Source organism: Carica papaya, chromosome 9 (assembly GCF_054855325.1).
Source record: "Carica papaya isolate Zhongbai chromosome 9, ASM5485532v1, whole genome shotgun sequence".
Taxonomy (NCBI): Eukaryota; Viridiplantae; Streptophyta; class Magnoliopsida; order Brassicales; family Caricaceae; genus Carica; species Carica papaya.
The window spans coordinates 11,237,955-11,259,406 of NC_142317.1; the positions used below are offsets into that span (position 1 = coordinate 11,237,955).

The 21,452-nt window shown below is 35.2% G+C and overlaps 1 protein-coding gene across 1 annotated transcript; it reads left to right on the forward strand.

Annotated features, from left to right (window-relative positions):
- Positions 1–917: 917 nt before the first annotated feature.
- LOC110807947 (binding protein) lies at positions 918–21,017 on the forward strand. Its single transcript, XM_088210670.1, has 14 exons — positions 918–1,154; positions 1,732–1,970; positions 2,895–3,064; positions 3,174–3,382; positions 5,486–5,694; positions 5,812–5,914; positions 7,358–7,521; positions 8,797–8,935; positions 14,532–14,708; positions 17,935–18,071; positions 18,580–18,906; positions 19,448–19,587; positions 19,679–19,776; positions 20,351–21,017. The coding sequence occupies exons 2-14, from the start codon at positions 1,804–1,806 to the stop codon at positions 20,825–20,827; spliced, it is 2,517 nt and encodes an 838-aa protein (XP_088066796.1). The 5' UTR covers positions 918–1,154; positions 1,732–1,803; the 3' UTR covers positions 20,828–21,017.
- Positions 21,018–21,452: the final 435 nt, after the last annotated feature.

Here is a 21,452-nt window from a genome sequence, read left to right on the forward strand (position 1 = left end):
TACAAACTAGATAGTAATTTAAACGTATGATAATATAGTATTAATAGATCTTTTTTATATCACGATAATATCATATGCTTTGTCATTATGATTATTATTTTTTTATGATATTTTTATTTCTGCTGAATATATTAAAAGAATTATTATTACGAGTATAATAATCAATTCCAATCATGTTCACATAGAAAAATATTAAATATTTATTTTAGAGAATAAAGTATAATCATTTGGGTAATTTTTATAATTTTTCATAATAACTAATTATTTTTAAACCACAATAACATATGAGATTAATTCATAACATTTTCTAAAATATTTTTCTTGACATTGCTATTGCAGGAATATATTTGAGTCATGAAAATTAGAGAATATTTCTCATATATAATTTTGTCAATAATTTTTTTTTATCACAAATTTAGAGTTTATAGAATGCTGCATCATTATATTTAAATTATAATATACTTTTAGAAGAGTTGCTAATTTTTATTATCATAATACTCTTTTAAGTTTTTTAAAATTAACGGAGCCTTTTATCATTATATACTTTATCTTTTCAATCATTTATGGAGATATGATGAAGAAACATAATATTTAATTAAATTTTAGTATAAGATGTGCATAATAAATAATTTTTACCATACTTTCAAGGTTTACAAATTATATTCAGTAAAAATCTTAACATAAAATTACCGTAAAATATATTCGAAATATATTAACAAAAAATATAAAATATAATATAAACAAATCAATTAGTAAAAAAATATTCATATATAAGCATTATAAATAGTAATAATAATACTAATAGTAATAGTACGTATTTATAAGGGTTCATAAAATCATAAATTAAATTATAAATTAATTACATAAAATTTGAATAATTTATAATGCCCATTGCATTTACCCACATTTTTTTTTCCTCCAACCTGGAGTTTTCTTATTTCTGTTCAGAAAAAAGGTTGAAAAGAAAACAGACCTAACATCTGACTCCCTCGCGCCTAACCTCGCCGACATTCACAGTGGGAGCCGATCAATTTAAGGCTGCGCCTGAGGAGTAAACTCAGGAACAAACAGCGAACCGTTGCCTTTAGCCGGTCAGCTGTGCGTGACTGCGAGCAAAAGCGGCTGCAGAGCACGCTCAAGTCCTCAACTTCAAGGTAGTTTATTTTTCTGTCTTTTATATCTCCTTTGTTGTTGTCCTTGATGCGCAATCATATTTGCTTGAGATTCCACTTCCATGTCCCTAAGTATTCTGTTGACTTTCAGGCTAAGTGTTCGAGATTATGCAATTTGAAAGTTCTAGAGATTAAGTTTTGATGCTTATTCTATCTTTTTTTTGTTGCAGATTTCTATATCTATAGACTTTAATACTGACCCTTGAGGTCTTGGTATTGAATAATAGCAACCAATGGGTTCTGTTGATTATGTTTAATGCTATGCAGCAAATATATCCTTGATTTCGAAGTCACGCTAACCATTTGAAGTTTGCTGCATACCTTCGGCTTGTTTTATTTGAACTTTGGGTGCTTGATGAATGCTACTGTTTTTATGATATGGGTTCTGATTTTGAAGTCTGTTGGCTGCAATTGTTTTAAATATCAAGTTTTGTTTTGGTGTCTGCTTCTGGATGTTGCTGGTTTGTATTGGTTTGGGTGTTTTATTATTAATAGTAAGGATTTGGTCGTTTTTTATGCATTTCAAATCTCTCATAAATTTTATTTTCTCTTCCTCTAGAACCCTAAACCCTTGCCATCCATCTGCTTCAGTACCATTCAAAAACCCGTTCTTGCTGCTGCTGTGGTGTTCATGGGTAAGGGCAAGCAGAAGATACAGAAGGTAATACTGCCGCCAGAGCTTCCCCCTGAGATTTCAGAGGATGATATTGAGGTCTCCGATGAGGATTTGCAGTTTGTCGACGAAAATCGTGAATATGCCGGCTTTGTCTCTCGCTTAGACACTCAATCCATCACCAAGTTCGTACAGTTTTATTATTTTGTTGATTAATTTTTTTCTGCTGTCTATATTAGTTGTTTAGTTAAAATAATAGTTTCATCTATCATTTCTAGTAATTTGCAGTTGCCTTCGGTTGCAAATTTTTATGTTAGTATGTTCATTTTTACTTTTTTTTTTTTTGGAAAATAGTATTTGTCGATTCTCTCGTTGCCTTAATTTACTTGCTTTATTTTAGTGTAATAGATTCAGTGGATTTGTTTTTGCGTAGGAAGTTTAAGTCTTTTGATTCCTCGAAAAACAAAAACTAAACTTTGGTAGAGGAAGGTATTACCTATGTCTTATTTAATATTTTCACTAATAAGAATAGTTATGGAGGTTGAAAGTGAAGACAAAGTTAGTGACAATGTGTCATGAGTTTGGAAACTATAAGAAGTTGGTTTTATTGTTCTTTTGAGAACTGTTTTCTATTTGTTCATTCTTTCAGTTGTGGACAAATACATACTACCATATATCTATTTATATAAATATATATGAATCTAGGAACAAAATTTAAAAAATAATTTCATATTACCAAATGGAGCTGTAAATTTTTGGAGGGTGGACTTTTTGTCCTTAAATGTTTTTGTTTTTCATGAGTTCATTTATGTTTTGAGTTGCAGTGAATCTCGGTTTTAGGATGCTTGATGTAGTTTATGTTCTTTAAATGCACCAATGCAGTCATTTCGAAGAACGTTGTAAACATAAACATTTGAAAATTTCAGTTGAATAGAATATGCAATTTTAAATGTAAACATGTGGTATTTTTTGATAGCTTTTTTTGCCTCTTTTTAAGAGTATTCTTTGTTTTTCTTGACTGTGTTCTGTGATAGGACTCTATCTTATATCTAGTGGTTATTTGGTTTATTTTTTTAAATTCCACTATCAACTTTATTGAATGTCATCAGGCATGTCACTCGTGTAGCGGATGTAAAAGAAGATGAATTGGAGGCTTTATATGAAAAACGTTTACGAAAGAAGGTGCAGCAGAAAGAAAGTGACAAAATTGGGCTTCAAGTTGATCGAGTTGATGCCCTTCCTGTCAAAACTTTAGATGGCAAACTTTACTACCGGACATGTATTTTACCAACATTACTTTTGTCTTTCAATTAATCTTTTTTTTGGGGTGAAAGTGCTTTGTTTATTGGCTAATAATGAATGGTTCATATTATTGCTGCATTGGGCAGTGCCAAAAACATCAGGAATATTTGAAAATGGTGAAATCGAAGATGAAGATGGTGGTGTTGGAAAGGATGGTGTAGACAAAAGCATAATTAAGCTGACAAAAGCAGAAAGGAGGGCAAAACTTAAAAAAGGTAAGAAAGATGCTAAGAAGCAGGGGAAAGATTTGTCTCAAACCGAACAAGTGCAGCAAACGCCACAGGCAGCAATACTGGTACTTTGTGATTGTAATCCTTTTATGAATATGTAAAAGAACTTTAGCTATTTTTCTGCATTCTGGCATTGAATATACTGGAAACACCTAGTTGAAATCTAAAAATATCTGTTACTTGGGATTTTGTTTTTGTTTTCCTTCGCTCATTGCATGTGCCATATTTTCCTTTTTAGAGAAAAAAGATGTGCACCTGATCATAATTATACCATTTGATAAAAATAAATAGATAGATAGATAAGAAGTGAGGCTGCAGCTCATTTTGGATGAGGTTGATATTTAACTTTGATTTCAGTTATTCCCTTGCTGAGTATCAATTTTTGGATGTGAATTATACTAATTAAGTAGCATCTACTCAGATATTTCGTTTGTATCTCTACTGAGTTTTGTATGCGTTCTAGTCTTATTGGCATCAACTTTACAAGGTTCTTCATCTCTTTGCATAAAAATCTTTAACTTGATATTATCTAAAATAGTGTATGATGCACAGATCAAACATGACAATACAGAATGAAGCAGGACTAAACAATATTTAATGATGGAAATTATGTTGTTTACTGTGTATGCAATTGAACTTGATGGCACAATGTACAATAGGTTGAAATTTGTGCTATTTGATGTGTCATTTTACATTTTCTGAGTTGATACAATATTACACGAGCAGATTAATGTCATTTTTTAAAGTTCGTTATCCTATTTGAGGAAGAAACCCAGACCAGTAATTTGTTGGCAATGCCTTTTCTGTAAAGTCATGCTTTTTTTGGGTTATGCCCCCCACACGCCCCTTCAATTTTATCTTTATTTTTCCTGATAAAGAAAATATTACACATGCAAGTTGTTGAAATATTACAAAATTTTCAATGAAATACAATAAAACTCAAAGAAACAATAATTGTTTGGTTGTTATTTGTTTAATTAAATTATTCATATAAAAGGGTGTTTGGTTGGCTTTTCCCCGTGCTTTTTGCTCATAAGAATTTGGCTGCAATTAGTTCTAAGCGTATAGTGGTTAATCTGAAAAAAATGTTTGGATATTGATCTTTTTCTAGCTTTTAGACTCTAATAAATCTACTAAGCTGTAAGTGTCTGGTAAAAGTTATTGATCTTTTAACTAAAAAAAGTTTCTCCTTGTAATGTATTTTGGTCCACAATCTTATTCGGAATGGACCTTTCATTTCTCGCTCTTCCTAGGAAAGAAGCTGGGTGCAGTTTGTTTGTTCTCTTTTGGGTTTTTCCCTCTACTTTGAGTAAGAGTTCTGTGGCTTTTAGTTAGCACGCATCCAAACACTTGGTTGAGAAAAATTTAAGCTCATTTGACTACTCTAAACATCCTCAACTATAAGTAGTTGTAACTTATAAAATCATTAAATGTAAGCTTCAATAATCTAGTTATTACAACCAATTAGTAGAGTCTTTTACTAAAAAGATAATTAAATAAAATCTATGATAAAAGTGGATTGGTTGCTGTACTGCACGTCATGTAGTTTTTAACAGTTTAATCTATTAAAAGTCTAAATAAAATTAAAAAGCAAGTGGTCGGATCAATAGAGTAAGCTTGATTGGATCACCTAATTTGAGTAGCCTGATCAGTTGAGCAGTGAGATCAGCTAGCTTGGTCTGGCCAAATACCTGGTTGGCTATGCCAACAAATAGCTACATAGGTCAGCTTGGCTTGACCTTGCCAAATTAATGCAGCCAATTGCTGGTTGAATTCCATGTGAGAGGGGAAAAATCGAGAGGAGGGATGACTTGGAGAGGCTATTTCAGCTGAAACAAAATTTTCTTTTTGTTGTCTTTCTTGGAATAATTTTATCCCGTGCTTTTCCATGGAGTAAATTGTTCCATACAATAATACCTTATGTTTGGTAGTTGCAATATTTTCCCACCAAAATATGGGTTTGGACCCCTTGTCTTGTGTAGCTGTATAATTTCGGTCCAAATGCCACCTTAGTTTTATAGCATTCAAGAAAGTACCATAAAAGATCTTCAGTGATCACCAGAATTTTTTTCCCCATTACATTGTTTTAGGCATGTTACAGTATCTCAGCCTGCTATTATATAGCATGTACTTCATTTTATATGACCTAATCCATTATCTTGATTCAGGCAGAGGTGAAAGAAGATCTAACAGCTGAAGAAGCGCTCGAAAGTAAAAAACGTAAGCTTGCAGAGCTAGGAATGGCCTTGCTTTCAGACCCAGATTCCAATATAAGATCTCTGAAGGAGATGCTACAAATCTCTACAGATGACAACCATTCTGTTGTCAAACTTGGGTTGTTATCTTTATTGGCAGTTTTTAAGGACATTATCCCTGGGTAAAATCCGTGATTTTTTTTTAATGGTTTTATATATAATTTATTCATGATTTGTCCTTTTTATCTGTGCCAGCATCATTGCAGTATTTTTACTTTTCTTGTTGATGCCTATTACAGTTATCGAATTAGACTTCCAACTGAGAAGGAGTTAGAGATGAAAGTTTCCAAGGAAGTGAAAAAGATGCGACTCTATGAATCAACACTTTTGAAAGCTTACAAGGTTTCAATTTATACTATTTTATGTTATCTAAGTAAATTTAGTGCCAAAGATCCACATAAAAATTCGGAACTTTGAGATTTTTCTTTTTTTTTTTTTCATTTTAAGAAATCAGGTAGTTTGCAACCTGGTTTTTATATAGCTCTATCTATATTCTAGATTTGGACAACTTGTTGTAAAGTCCATGTAAATATTTTTTTGAAATAAGAAAGTCCTTGCAAATATTATTTTTGATGTTTCTTGAATATGGTGGGGGAGGGGGGGAGGTGAGGGAGCTGATTAGGCCACATGGCATGAGTTTATGGAAGAAAATCAGCATGGGGAAGCAAAAATTTATTGAATGTACAAGATGGAAGGTGGGCAAGGGTGATAGTATATGTTTTTCCGAAGATGATTGGGCTGGTGTGGGAAGGTTTAAAGATAAGTTCCCAAGGATCTTTGCCATCACATCCTCGAGAACTATGTTGGTGGAGGGGGCCTATTCAGTGGTGGTTGGGGGTGGGGAATGGTCCGTGAATGTTATGAGGAACCTGAATGATTGGGAAGTTGAAGATTATGAAGCCTTATTATTCCTGTTATCTCAGATCTAGTTAGAGGATCATAGAGACCAGCTGGTGCAGAATTTGAGGAAACAAGGGGACTTATCAGTCAAATCTTTTTACAAGTATTTGTCTACAGGAGAAGAGAATGATAATGCTATTTTTCTGGTTAAACAGATTTGGAAGTTGAAGGCTCCCCTAAGAGTGGCTTTTTTTGCTTGAGAAGCGAGTAAGAATTGTATCTTGACTATTGACAGGCTGATATGGAGGGGTAAAATTATGGTTAATCAGTGCTATTTATGTAAGTTGGATGAGGAATCTTGTAATCACATAGTATTATGGTGCCCGATGGTTTATAACATCTGGATAATGGTTTACAATCTCTTCAGGATCAATTGGGTGATAGTGGGCTCGGTGAGGGATGTGTTATGGGCGTGGGAGGGTTTATGTAAAAAGAAAACTTATTTCCTTTTAATTCCTTTTACCCATCTTTTGGGTTGTGTGGAAAGAGAAAATTTCTAGAGCTTTCAATGGAATTCAGTGGGAGATGGTTAATATTAGAGATAGACAGTTCCATGTTTTTGGGTTTGTGATTCTGGATCATGACATTAATAACATGGAAGATTTTGGAAAGGTCATTGACCATTTAATTGACTTGTAAATATCTTGTATACGGGATGTATCCCTTTGGTACCAGTTGTTGATATTAATACAACTTCATGCTTTTATATGAAAAAAGATATTTCCTGAATATGGTATGGTCTAAATATTATATCAAGCTTTGTTCTTAGATACATAATGGAACGTTCTTTTCTCTATCTGCATTTGAGAATGGCCATTGAATTTCTTTTAATCTCTTATTTTTTTTTAATAATTATTATTTTTTCCATTGGAGGCATGTTAACAGGCATACCTGCAGAAGTTGCTTGCATTGGAAAAGCAAGTCGTATGTCATCACGTGGCCTTGCGCTGTATCTGTACTTTGCTTGATGCAGTGCCCCACTTCAACTTCCGTGAAAGCTTATTAGGTGCTGTTGTCAAAAATATCAGCTCCCAAGATGATGTCATAAGGTTCTAAGTATTTATAATCTTTTCTCTTAACATTTTAAAAATTATATACTTATGCTCCTGTATTTGGATATCCCAAGGACAGAGACAAAGTTAATATTTGATTAGTGAGTTCAGAGGTGTAGCAAATGATCTGACCACATTATGAAGCCGTATGCTGAGATTTGTTAAAACTTTTTTTTTGAAATAAAAAGTATAAGTATATTCATTAATTACAGGCACCAAGGAGGTGCCAACCCTTATACAAAATATTTCTACATATCTGTAAGGATTTCAATAAGGTCACATAAGTCCTCAATAGAGAGATTTGTTAAACTATGCTGGAAAGTGGATCCTTTGTTGGATAGGCATTCTCTAACTATGAGTTTGATTGAATCAAGGAGGGTGTAGTTTTGCTGGTTGTGCAAAATATTTTAGATTTTGTTCTGCCTCATGGTTGATGAATCTTACAAAATATCATTTTCTTGTTTTTTTGGCCAATCAATAAGATAATGGCTTCGTCCTGTTTTTAAATTGAGATTTCTGCAAAATTTTTATGTTACTAAGGAACAGCTTAAGAATTTTTTGCATAAAGATTAAGTCATGAGCATAACCTTTAAATTAGGGCCTCTTATACCTGATATGTTTTCCAGTAAACGGGCTGAGTCATGCTTCCACTTCTGAGGCTCTCACCACAACACTACAGTATGGTCCTTGTTCACTTTTTAGCAAGGGACAGCTCTATTCTGAATAAGTTTTCACTTCTCTTCAGTCCAAATCTTTTATGAACACCACTTCTATTGATGCCTTTTACCATGATTGTTTCTTTGGCCATTGTGTTGACATTTTTTGCCTTTATATTGGATGTTTTTATTCTTAAGTTCTAATAATTGATGTTTTGTTCAATTAACTGACCTGCCCACTCTGCAACTTTAACTAATCATTGCCTGTGCCTGCCTGAACCACTCTTTTATTTGCTGGATTTTTAGCTTAAATTTGCAGCTTTGATTTTCGCCACACCTTTATATTACCAGTCTGACCATTACCATGGCTATGTGGCTATGTGGTTTACTTGATTGCAAATCCACTAAAGTTGATTATTACTAATTATGTAATACTCATCATCTAGGATTCTAACTTACCATTACCTGGATTATGTCGTTTACTTGATTGCATGTCCACTAACGTTGGGATACTACATTGCCAGTCTGATCATTTGTAATACTGGTCATGTAGGTGATCTCCTATGTTGGTCAGTTTCTTTGATAACTTACTGAATTATTACCTTCTTGTTGGCAGGAGACTCTGTTGTTCTACTGTTAGGTCGCTCTTTGCTAATGAGGGAAAGCATGGTGGTGAAGCTACCATGGAAACTCTTCGATTAATTGCAGACCATGTGAAGACAAATAATTGTCAATTGCATCCTGATTCTGTTGAGGTAATATTACACCGCAAAAAAAAGAAAAAAAATAAAAATAAGAACAGAAGAAAAAAGTAAATTTTATCATTTTCTAATAAGTGAAACCAGGGACTTCATATTTCTTAATCAAGTGCCTGAAGTACCTTTGTTAAACTTCCTTTCTTGACTTTTATAGGTACGTGCAGTTCTTAATAGAAAGACAACTATCTATGAAAGAATAAAAGCTGTAGAGATAGAAAGTGCTTCCAAACTGGATTTCAAACTAGCCTAATTGCCTCTCTTCCTCAATCTACTCCATCCTCTATAGAGATCTTTGGCTATCTAGAGAAAATCTTCTGATGTCATCTTAGAGTTAGGGCAGCTGGTATGTGGGGATTTCAGGAAATGGAAAGGGTACATTATCCTCCATTTCTCTCACTGATTTGAGGGGGATTGGTTTTCTAAATAATTTTGTTGACTGTGTTGGGGATGTACAGAGGGAGGAACTTCTTGTGTTAAAGATATGAAAGGTGAGTAGTAGAAGGTTGTTCTACTTGGCAGGTACTCAGGTCGATGGTTAGTTGTCAGTTGGATGTGATTGGCAAGGTGCTGGGTTGAACTTGAATGTTTTTAGGTGTCTAGATGTGGTTGAATTAGGAGAAAATGAGTGGGAGAAACTCACACTTTTCTAGGAAAATAGGTTTTCTTGTTTGAGAACAACTTCGATCGAGTGTGAAAACTTGTCCCTCTCTTGGTTTAGGTACAGTGGAGAGAGGTTATCATGCCTAGTCTTTACCAAGGCTCTGTAGGTCACGGGTCTATAGAAGTGATCCAAAGGTACTTTGGGTGAGGCTAAGTTCAAAATTCAAAAAGAAGTTCTACTAGAGGGGAAAAGGTGTACTGGGCTTTGGTTGTTTAAAGGCCTATCAGTTGAAGGGGAGAGGATTTTGATTAATCAAGGAAGTTGCCAATTGTTTGTATTTTATTGGGAAGATAAAAACTACTTTTTTTTGGGAATTAAAATTAGTGCAGGATATATAGGCACCAAGTGGCTGCAGCCTCTGTATACAAACCTTTACAGATTTCTCAAACATTATTTAGTTTCCTAAATCCTTCTAAGTATAAAGAGGATGATGCTAATAAAAAAACCTAAGAGTTTGGAGCCAAACTTCCTTGATCCTATTAAAAGAAAATTTAATGTCTTAAAAAGTTCTTGTTTCTTTTTTTCCAAATAATACATACAATAGCTAGAGGGATAAGACTTAAATTCTTATTGTAACACTTTCCCCATGTATGCCTCTTTGGGCCCAAATAACTTGCCTACTGTCCCAACACGAGGCGAATTTGTCATTCATCGGGCTAACACTTTAATTCGTGAAGACAAGGTGAGAGGGGAGAGAATAAAAGCAAAAACTAAAAATAAACTGGGGTGTGTAAGACACCTTAGACATGGATCTGATCTGAAGAGAAAATAGGGAAGAAGAAGAAGAACAGAGAAGAAGATGAAGAATGTTGAAGAGAAGGAAAACAAAATATTTTTATTGATTAATTTCCATTCCTTTACAGACAATGGAAGATGACCATTTATAGGCCTAAATGCAATAAGGGAAACGTTCTTGTTGGCGGAATCAACTTGTCGAAATTACGCGGTTGGTGAGCACGACGTCCGTCGCAGGATGAAATGAAGATGGCTGAAGCATCGGCTGCGGGATTGATGAGCTGATCAGGATTGACAAACCCAGCCCTATTTTTCTTATTATGTTGTGTTTTTGTGTGAATTTCCTAACTTACCCTTCCTTTTACTTTACCCTAAATGATTCCTGACAGGGTGTCGGATTCTAGACGACTGAGAAGGCTGCAGTCCAGTATTAATTACGGCAATTCAAGAAGAGGGAAAAAGAAGGGAGAGGAGGTGCTTGAAGATGTTTGATCCATGTTTGGTTGCCTTATTTCATGGAATATTAGGAGGATAAACAACTATAAGAAGAGACAAGTTATAAGAATTTGTTTGAATAGATGAAAGCCTGATGTGATTTGCCTTCAGAAATCTAAAATGGAATATATTTCTGACTGAATTGTCCGTGATCTTTGGAAGAATAGGGAGATTGGTTGGAAAGATCTTCCTGTAAGGGGAACATCTGGTGGGTTTTGATCCTTTAGAAGGATGGGGTTCTTAAATGTGAGGAGGTGATGTTGGGGGAATGCTCTATTTCATGCCTGTATGAAGATTGTAGAAATGAGTGGAAACGGGTATTCACTAGTGTCTGCAACAGAGGTGGAGAGAGGGTTTCCCTGTGGAAGGACTTGGAGGATTGCAAACAAAAATGGGACTACCCGTGGGTTGTGAGAAGATTTTAATATGATTTTGTATAGACATAGTAGGTCCAGAGATCATTTCTTAAGGGTTTGAATAGAAGAATTTAAGGAGACTCTTGATAGAATTGTTGGATTTACCTCTTATTGGAGGTAAATGAACATGGTCAAATCAGAGACTCAATTCTGCTTGTTAAAGAATTGACAGGCTTTTGGTGTTGGTTACCTGCCACCTGCAAATTAAGGACTATGCCAAAAACTTCTGCAACTGACCATTTCTAATTATTTCTCTATTTTAACTTGTCTCTGATGGGGGATCATGTGGGGTCCTTGCCCATTCAGGTTAATGACTTTTGTGATAAGATCAGCCCATTCAGGTTAATGACTTTTGTGATAAGATCAGCAATTGGTGGAGAGAGGTTATGGTGAATGGTAGGGCTAGCTTTAGGGTGGTTTAGAAGATGAAGGTGATGAAGACTAAAATTAAAAAGTGGAGCAAGGAGGAGGGAGGAGTAAGGGAATGTATACTCAATCTGTACTACAGGACATTGAGGCCATTGATAGATGTAGGGGGAGGGTGTTCTGTCCGATGTTTACAAGGATAAGTTCCAATTGGTAAACAAATTACAAATGGAAGAGATATCTTGGAGACAAAAATCGAGTTTAGGTGGACAAAGGAGGAGGATAGGAATACAAAATCTTTCCATAGTATGGCAAATCATCATAGAATGACTAATTATGTGGAGGAGATGGAGATAGATGACCAAATTGTGAAGGGTAATGAACAATTTAGGCAAGGGGTCATGGAATTCTTTGGTAGATTATGTTGCGAGGAGCTAAACTGGAGACCTAAGTTGGATGGTCCTCCTACCATCAGGAGACCTGGGTTTAATTGGGTACCAAATTTCAATTATTGCTCCTCCTTTCCTCTCGCCACAAAGCACCGATTGAATTTTGTCTGTCTTGTAGTACAGTAAATTGGAGTTTCCATCATTTGTATAGCCTGAATGATAGAGAAATCGAAGAGCTCCTCACTTTGTTAAACCTTTTAAACTCTTTCCAGCCTTCCCAACAATCAAATTGTGGGGTTTAGACTCTAGAATCATTAGGAACATATACTTGAAATTCTTTTTTGATTTTTTTTGAAATAAAAGTATAAGACGTATATTGTTGTGAAATTCTTTTTTGACCATATCACCAAAAACCTTGCCTGTTACCATAGTACCTTCACCAAAATATTGTGGCAGGTTAAGGTTCCTTCCAATGTGAAGATATTCGTGGATCGCCATCTCGCATCTGCTAAACACCAATGAGCTACTGCAAATTTTTAGGCCTAACTTTACTTTGTCCCCTGATATTTGTGTGATGTGTTACAGCAGTTGGGAGACACAAAATGACCTCTTCCTCCACTGTGAGAGGACTTGGAGATTATGGAGTAGGCTTTTTGATACCTTCAACCTATCTTTGGTCGCTCCTTTTTTGGACTGCTTTCTTAGTTCAAACATTGTAGTTTTTGGGTTTAGGGCAAAGGCTAGACCGTTATGGAAAAGAGCACTTTTCCAGGATTATGGAATATTTGGTTGAAAAGAAATCCCCGAATTTTTTATAATTGATCGATACTGGGCTCGATCCTTTGGGAGAAGATGACCTTCTTGGCATTTTTTTTGTCTAAGGTTCATGGGAATTACTCGAAGATCCCTTTCTCTGCCCTCCATAGGAGTTGGGATGCCTTGATCATGTGATGAGTTGTCGGTTTCTATTATATTCTTTTTTTCCTTGTTCTGTGTTTTCTTTTACTTCATGTCTCAGCTGCATAACTTATCTGCTGTTCTTATTGTATTATTCTCCTCTTTTCTTAATAAGACTTCTTTTTGTACCAGAAAAAAAAGAATGAATTTCACCATTAATTTTTGGATGGTAAAAATTTACTTGAAGGTAAAAGTTTTTGACTAAGTTGCTGTGCTTAACAAACTCAACGCTAATGGAATGTTGCAAGTTTGCAGGCTGAACATGAGTTTCCCTCTAGATTATGTGTCATGTGCTTTAGGAGTGTACCCAGTGGCCTCCATTTAGTCTCTTCTAAGATAGCTTGAAAGCTTCAAGTGACACTTGGATGCATTTGGCTTTTGTTTCATGAGAGTTTTTTCTATTCTTCTATAAAAGGGGATTGGGTGAAAAAGGAAGTAAAGATCCTCTGGAGAGAGTGCCATTTTTCTTTCATTTTTTTATTTTTTATGGATTTTGGGTTTTGTTGTTTAAGTACAACAACTTAATCTTCAAAGTAAACTATTTTTGTCCTCAATTTCTTTGGGGTAGATTGCTATTCTTGGCCTCTTTATGGGCTAATGCTCATTATTGTTTTAGAGATATTTCCTTATGTTTGGGATATTATTGTTCCAGAGAAACTTGTGTCCTTTCTGTTAAAGAGGACTTCTACAGGATATCTTATGCTCTACTCTTGTAATTTGTTTCTCTCATCCTTTTAGTTATACTTTCACATAAGAAGAATCCTAGGAGATTCAGAAGCCCAGGAAAGTTGGCGATATGGCTGATCTTTGAGGAGAAGTTGATCCCAATAGAAAATTGAACTTCCTGGTGGTGGCCACCGTAGTTGGACTTGGTTATAGCCTGCACCTGGAATAAATAGTCTCAGTAGTCCTTCAAAATGTGATCCAAGAAAAAGGCTTATGCTCTTATTTGCACTTTATAGAACTAAGAAAATGGAACAAAATCCCAGATGGAGTCCAACCATACACCACCTCAAAGGGGAGTAAAGTTTGGTGAAATAGTAATATCTAAACCAGGACAGGAAACCAACAAGGCTTATTAGTAAAATAGCGTAAACACATAATGTGCTTAACCATCCCTCTTGAACATTTGATTGAGGGTGGTAAGCAGCACTAAAAGAGCGTTTTGTGCCTGAAAGAACTAACCCCAAAAGCATTAGTAAAAGTTATGTCCCAGTGACTAACAATTGACTCTAGTTGCCCTGCAGCTTGAAAGTATGTAAAAATACACGAGCGGGACTTATTGCTGAGTAAGGATGGTAAATAATGGAACAAAAAAAATCTATCCACCATAAACAGCAAAGCATTTTGTTCTGTGAGAGGGAGGGGTAGTGCTACTGAAGTTTCTGTTTAGCCTGCTGCTTGTCTTTCTGTCCCAAAAGAGTGCCGGGGGAGGGCGGTGGGAGGTTGGGATTGCGAGAAAAAGTCCTGGAACTTTTTGTCTTAATAAACTTGTATTTGAAAGTTTTTCAGTTCTTAATTGTTGTCTTCTACTTATTTTCTTGTTTGTCTTTGTCTAACATTTTTTTTTTCAGGTGCTCTTGTCTTTGTCATTTGATGAGGATCTTGGTAAGTCAGATGCAGATGCCGATGCCGATGATAAAGTTAAAAGCAAGAAAAATAAGAAACGGAAGATTTCTGAATCAAAACAATTGCAAGAAAATGAAAGAAAGAAAACAAAGCAGGAATTGATTTCAAAGATGAGAGAGGAGGTACTGGTTCTCCATGAGAACATTGGATTCTTGATGCTTCTTGTTTAATATTTTGTCACATTATTGGTGTTTTTAGTGCTTGACTTCTGTTTACATTACCTAACACAGGAGCAAATACATGTTGACTTTAATCTATAATACAGATGCAATTAATAAGTGACGAAAGCTTTGATAAAATTATGGAATTTGAACTTTAATCTATCATGAGTATCCCAATGATTATACTAATCCAGTGCTATTTGATTGTCTAGATAATGTTCAAGACATTGAGGCGAAAGATGTTTAACAAGTATGTCAAAACAAGTTCAGTTAGCTTGTATTGTATTGTTAGACTTTCTGATTGACAGTAAAAACAGTTACCTTGTATTGTTAGAGAGTGAAACTGAGGATCAGTTGGATATGGCTAGTCCGGTAAGGGAAGAGATTTGGATCTGGAGGGGTATTAGTAGAGGGAAGAAAAGTCTGAGTCTCACCCATCTTGCTATCTTTTGGGTGGTGTGGAAAGAGAGGAACATGAGAGCTTTTGAAGAGGTGGTAGATGATTTTGATAGGGTTAGTGATAGATGGTTCCAGACCCTTTTTTTTATTATGGGTCATCCTTTTTATATAATGGAGGATTTGGGGACCTTGTTGACTTTCTGATTGACAATAAATACTTTTTATATTGGGATAGCACCCCCTTGGTGCTTGGATAATATCATTTCATACCATATTTTGTAAAAAAAAAAGGGATATAACTTTGAGGAAATTTATAACCATGCCTGACAGATTTTTAGAGAAAGAAGGTCATACAAGAAAAAGGTGATACAAGAATTTACCTCGAAGGAAATTAGGAGCCATGGATGATTGAGCAATATGATGGTACGTGGATTTAACCAAGGAGGAACCTTTAGCAATTAAGTTCCAGATTGGTTCATCCTCACTGAGAGGGTCGATTTGACTGGAACTAAGGCAATAAAGAAGCTGCGTATAATCTTTTTCTTACAAATTGTTCAAATTCCTTTCAAGATCCACACCCCACATTACTTGCTCCTCCAAAACCAAATAACAATCAGATTCAATAACCAAATGACAATCAGATTTACTACCACACAATAAATCATCCCCAAATTAGACTCTGGATCCATTTCCAACCTTGAAGGTAACCCAATCTCTGCATCCTCCCAACTTCCGCAAATCCTCTTCTATGCTAGCGAGAAGCCATGAAATTTTACAATAATTTGCCTGACACCTTGTCAAAGCCAGTCAAAGACCTGATGTTTAAGCTGCCCCTCAAAAAAGCCATCAAATAAAACCTTCTTCAATTTTTCGTTTCACTCATCAGAAATTGACATTGCATGGCGTCAACCACTTAACGGTCTTGGCCAGATCCAGAAATAGAGACATAATCCTAACACATTAGAAAACTATCTAAGTACTTTTGATCGGAGTCAGCCTTCCCACCATGGATAAAAAATCCCTCTTCCATCCAACAACTCTTTTCTTAAATCTAGCCAACATGGGTTCCTGGATTTCTTGGTCTTTAAACTTGCGCCTAGTGGCAGGCCAAAGTATTTTGCAGATAATGAGAAGACCTTGCATCCCAAAATGCTAACTACCATCCTCCGAACACCATCTCATGTGGGATTAATTCAGATTTCTCTCAGTTAATCTTTAAATTGAGTATAAATTGGAAACAATGCAAACTTGTGATATTAAGGAAAGCATCCCCATTCTGGTTGTGAAAATAAGACAGTATTGTCAGTCAAAAAGAGCTGTCTAATCCTGACAGCATTATTTCAAAAAAAAAAGAATATCTTATCCCAACAGAATCATACCTCTCTGCAAACATCAACTTCTTAAATATATCTATCTTCCTAGGCCTTGGAAATTAACTAACTGAGAGCTTCCATCATAGTGTAAACAAAAAGGGGCAACAGTTCTTGCTTCAAATGCCTTTACACCAGGAAGAAATTGAACCGTGCCCCATTAGAACCACAAAGGAAGTACTAGATCCCCCATTGACCATAATCACACAGGATTTAGTGAAAATACAGGCTTGAATCCAGTTGGGCCACTGAAGACAAGAACCAGATGTTTTAAGACAGTTGGAAGTTTTCTCCATATCTAGTTTTTTTTTTTTGAAATATTCTCCATATCTAGTTTTTTTTTTTTGAAATATTCTCCATATCTAGTTTAAAAAGATGCATTTTCTTGTCATCTTTAATGAATGAATCCACAATCTAATCAGTTGTGAAGTCTGCTCCCTGACCCCACAATGCCCCAACAAAAGCATTATGAGAATCCACCACCCGCACCAGCCAGTACATTATCCAGCCTCCTTGCTAGCACCTTGGCAATAAGCAGCTTATATAGATGTACCCTTCTCTGGCCAAGTTATCTAACTCTAATCATAATCGAAGGTGACTCTTCTTCTCAACTTCTTAGCCGCTCCGAAAGTATAGAGATGATCCATCTGTTGCTCATCTCACCACTGAACCATATCATTGAAGTCAGTAACTTTCAGTCACTTGTTTTCAAATTTGAATGAGTATATGCTTCATCAAATGCCATTTGCTTCTTGATATAAAGGAAAAACGGTATGAGATGGTTCTTGTAAGAAGCTATCTGAGCAGACTGAAAACCTACGATTCAAAACAAGAAGACACCTGGCAAGAATGAGGGCCTCTCCCTCATATTAGATCACATCCATCTGCTCTGGCTGAAGGGAAAATCAATAAGATTGTGCCTATGAAGAAAAAGATTTAAACTCGTCTGTGCAAGCTTGGGAAAATTGTGTGGAAATGCTTTTCCTATTAAGTATCGTCTTGAAGTCTCTCTGGTCCACCCATGGAAAATTCATATGCATTATATCGGTCTCCTGATCATCCCATATAGTCTTCTTTCAACACCCTTCCCTTTTCTTTTGATCCCAGTAAACATTTAGCAGCATCCAAAAGCTCTAACCATTGGAATGCATGAAATCACGTATTTGCTTCCATGGCTATTATCAAAATACTTCATGAAGCACTAATTGTTGGGAAATTACACTACCCAAAATCTATTATTCTCCACAGCCGACAAGCTAAAGACTAGTGTTTAAGACAACTTGTTTACTTGCATCAAGAAGGATGATAAGAACTCTTTCAAATTAAAAATGTGTGGCCTTGTTAAAGATGGCATGGGTGCTTTCATGTGGAATTATCATATGTCTCCCGCCTCATTAATTTTTGTAATAATTTAATAGGTTGCTTCTGATTACAAGTCTGCTTCATTCGTCCAAGATGTTATGGATAGGAGAAGGATGCAGTCAGAGACTCTTTCAGCTGTATTTGAGACATATTTTCGCATTCTGAAGAATACACTGCAGTCAACTGAAGGCAGGTACGTTCATACATTATGTTATTACAGTATAGAGTGGGGCTTGGATGAGTGTGATGTGCTCCATTGGGATGGTTAAATGTGTTGCTAATTTCATCAACGTGGTAATTCCAGCTCTTTCTATTGACTAGATAGACCATTTTTGGGATGATAAGAAAGCAACAACATTGATAATTAACAAAATGTCGATGTTTAAAGTCAACTAGTATGGGTGACTTAATTATCACCTCCCCCCTTTCATCCGTCCCCTAAATTTTTATTCGATAATTGCCTTTTTTTTTTTACTACGGTCCTTATAATTTTTTAACATGGTAATTCTGATGTACATTGAAATGGGAGTTTGCACATATATGTCCACTATATCTGGCATTGATGGTTGGAAAAAATGTTTGGTAAAAAATCAGACGGGGGATAAGAAAGCTAGATTTTTTTGGATCATAATTAAGTGATTGAAAAAAACTGTGTTTATTTATTTTAATCGTTTGCTTACTTCGCTTCTTATGTTGTGCAGTTTAGAAGCAGATACTAATTTAACTGCTGGTACATTTGGGTCACGCCCATTGCTTGCTCCATGTCTGAATGGATTAGGAAAATTGTCTCATCTGATTGACTTAGATTACATAGGTGATCTTATGAATTATCTGAAAAGGCTTGCTTCTGGAAATAGCAGCTGTAACAGTTCCCAGAAATGTTTAAAACAATTGACTGTATCTGAACGTCTCCACTGCTGCATTGTTGCTTTTAAAGTGATGAGGAGCAATCTTGATGCCTTGAATGTGGACCTACAGGAATTCTTTGTCCAGCTTTACAATCTTATACTTGAGTATAGACCTGGAAGGTAAGCACAACTTTATTTATTCTCAAAGACTTTTCCATATTGCGATTAAATGTGGAAGACATCTTTGAACACTTTCACATTCATATCCAACATGAGAGTGAGATCCTTGAATCTAATGGAATCATTTTGACTAATTATTCCTGTTCCATTTGTTTTTTTAATTCTAAAAGCAGTTCCAATGCAAGTTATAATCTTCATCCCACACTTATTTCACTCTTTTAGTTTGTGTGCTTTATGCATGTTGTCACTCTATTTTGAGACCTAGCAATCTTGGTTCACTATGTCTACTCCCTGTTGTAGTGGTTTATTTTTCAGTTCTCTCTCTCTCTGTCTCTTTCTCTCGTGGTCATTTGGTGAATAAGCAGGAACTGTAGTTCTTGTTAATGGTTTTGTTTTTTGGTAGATTTGTTAAAGGTTGATATTCTTGAATGGGTTTGGTAAATGTTGATTTTTTTAGGATAGATTTGTTAAAGTTTGATCGTTTTGGCAAGGTAATGGTTGAACACATCATTAACAGTATCTTTTACTGTGTTTGTGACAGAGACCAAGGTGAAGTGTTAGCTGAGGCTTTGAAGATTATGTTGTGTGACGATAGGCAACATGACATGCAAAAAGCCGCTGCATTTGTAAAACGGTTGGCCACATTCTCATTATTCTTCGGGTGTGCGGAATCCATGGCTGGTATGGTATTATAATTTCTGAACTTGCAGTTGTATACTTCTAATTTTCTGCTTATGAACTGATTATCTGGTCACTCTTGCAAATCTTGTAGCTTTGGTGACTTTAAAGAATCTTCTTCGGAAAAATGTCAAGTGCCGGAATCTATTGGAAAATGATGCAGGAGGTGGCTCAGTGTCTGGTTCAATTGCGGTATGCTCCTTTTGTTTTCTTGTTTTCTGGTGATTAAGAAAGGGTCATGGTCATGATTAGTTAAAGAACAACTTGCAAAAGTAAATGTATAAATTTTCCCATTCATTTAAAAGGGTCAAAAGGAAATATCACACTATAATTTGAGCAAGGAAGATTTTGTAAGATATGTAGCATGTGTGCCTGTGTGGCTGCAACCGACAATAGTTAATTTTTTTGAATTTGGGATCAATCCTTGCTGAAGCCACTCAAGAAACTGAGTTTACCATGACAAAATAATTACACTCTGCTTCAGTTTTCTTGCTGTAAACCTCAAACGGTTGAACATCACTATAAATTGTTTTCCTTTGTCTTTTGCGTAAACATTAGACGTTTTTCTTTGTCTTTTATGCAATCATAAATTACGTATGAAGCCATGACAGTATATTAGGTGCATCCTCAACAAAAAATATGCATATTTTACGTGGAACAAGATTCTGGTTTTGTAGCCCCTTGGATGACGGTTCCCAATTAATTGAAATTCCGGAGTTATTTGCCAGCAGCTAATCTAATAGATCTGTTTTGGTCTGACATGCAGAAATATCAGCCATATGCCACAGACCCCAATTTGAGTGGTGCACTTGCTTCTGTCCTTTGGGAACTGAATCTCTTATGCAAGCATTATCATCCAGCAATTTCAACCATGGGGTCCACCATTTCAACCATGAACACGTCTCATAATCAAGTTTACCTCTCCACTGTATCTCCTCAACAGGCGTTTATGGACTTGTCATTGGAACGAGAACCATTCAACCCAAAGAATGGTATCGTAAGATCAAACAAGAGAACAAAAGCTACTGTATCTTCCATGTCTTCTAATGCTACTGAATGTTCAGTTGATGAGAAAGAGTTGAGCAAGAAGCTCGCTGAGCATTTCATACTTGTTCGTGACATTGCCGAGAAAGAGAGATTGCGGAGTGAATTGGATGCAGCTACTGCATCCCTGCAGTTATACGAAGAATACATGAAGCAGAAAAAGAAACCAAGAAGGTCGAAAACCAAGGAAAAGTTTTGAATGTACTTTGAAAAATATTTTGACCAGGAAATTTTGAAAATGAAGTCCAGCTCTAATTCTTCATAATCTTCTCTCCCTCTTTTTCTGAGTTATTATTTAACGCATACTGTATTGAGGCTTACTACAAGATACTGGTAACAGTCATGAATGAAGTGGGAAAATTGTTGCCAGGAACCTGGCTATCTGAGAATGATGCTGCCTGATGGAGTATCTTAATTCAAATCTGATCTCTATGTGCACCAAATAAAATTATAAATTTAAAATGTCAATTCTTTTCTTATATATTTTTTTAAATTATTTCATATTCAATATAACAATATAAATGTACTAATTGTTTATTTAATTTTTTAAAGATAAAAATAAGTTTCAAATATATTATAATAAAATCAATTTTATATAAATTTTAATTATCTATTTATTTGATTTGATAATATTGATAATTATGTATCAGTTATTGATTAATTATTTTTTTGCTGTAATTTTTTTATTTATAATTTTTTTGTTCAAGTAAAATGATTTTTATACTATTTTTTGTACAAATATAATTTATTTCTTTCCACTTAATTTGTTCTACATAATTTTTTTTTTATAAAAAATTAGACTGCGATGATTGCTTTGCATTTTC

Bases quoted from the DNA above. Each gene is read 5' to 3' on its own strand.
- LOC110807947 (XM_088210670.1), top strand. From the start codon at position 1,804: ATGGGTAAGGGCAAGCAGAAGATACAGAAGGTAATACTGCCGCCAGAG. The intron at 1,971-2,894 runs GTTCGTACAGTT...GAATGTCATCAG, and splicing joins GACACTCAATCCATCACCAA to GCATGTCACTCGTGTAGCGG. The intron at 8,936-14,531 runs GTAATATTACAC...TTTTTTTTTCAG, and splicing joins TGCATCCTGATTCTGTTGAG to GTGCTCTTGTCTTTGTCATT.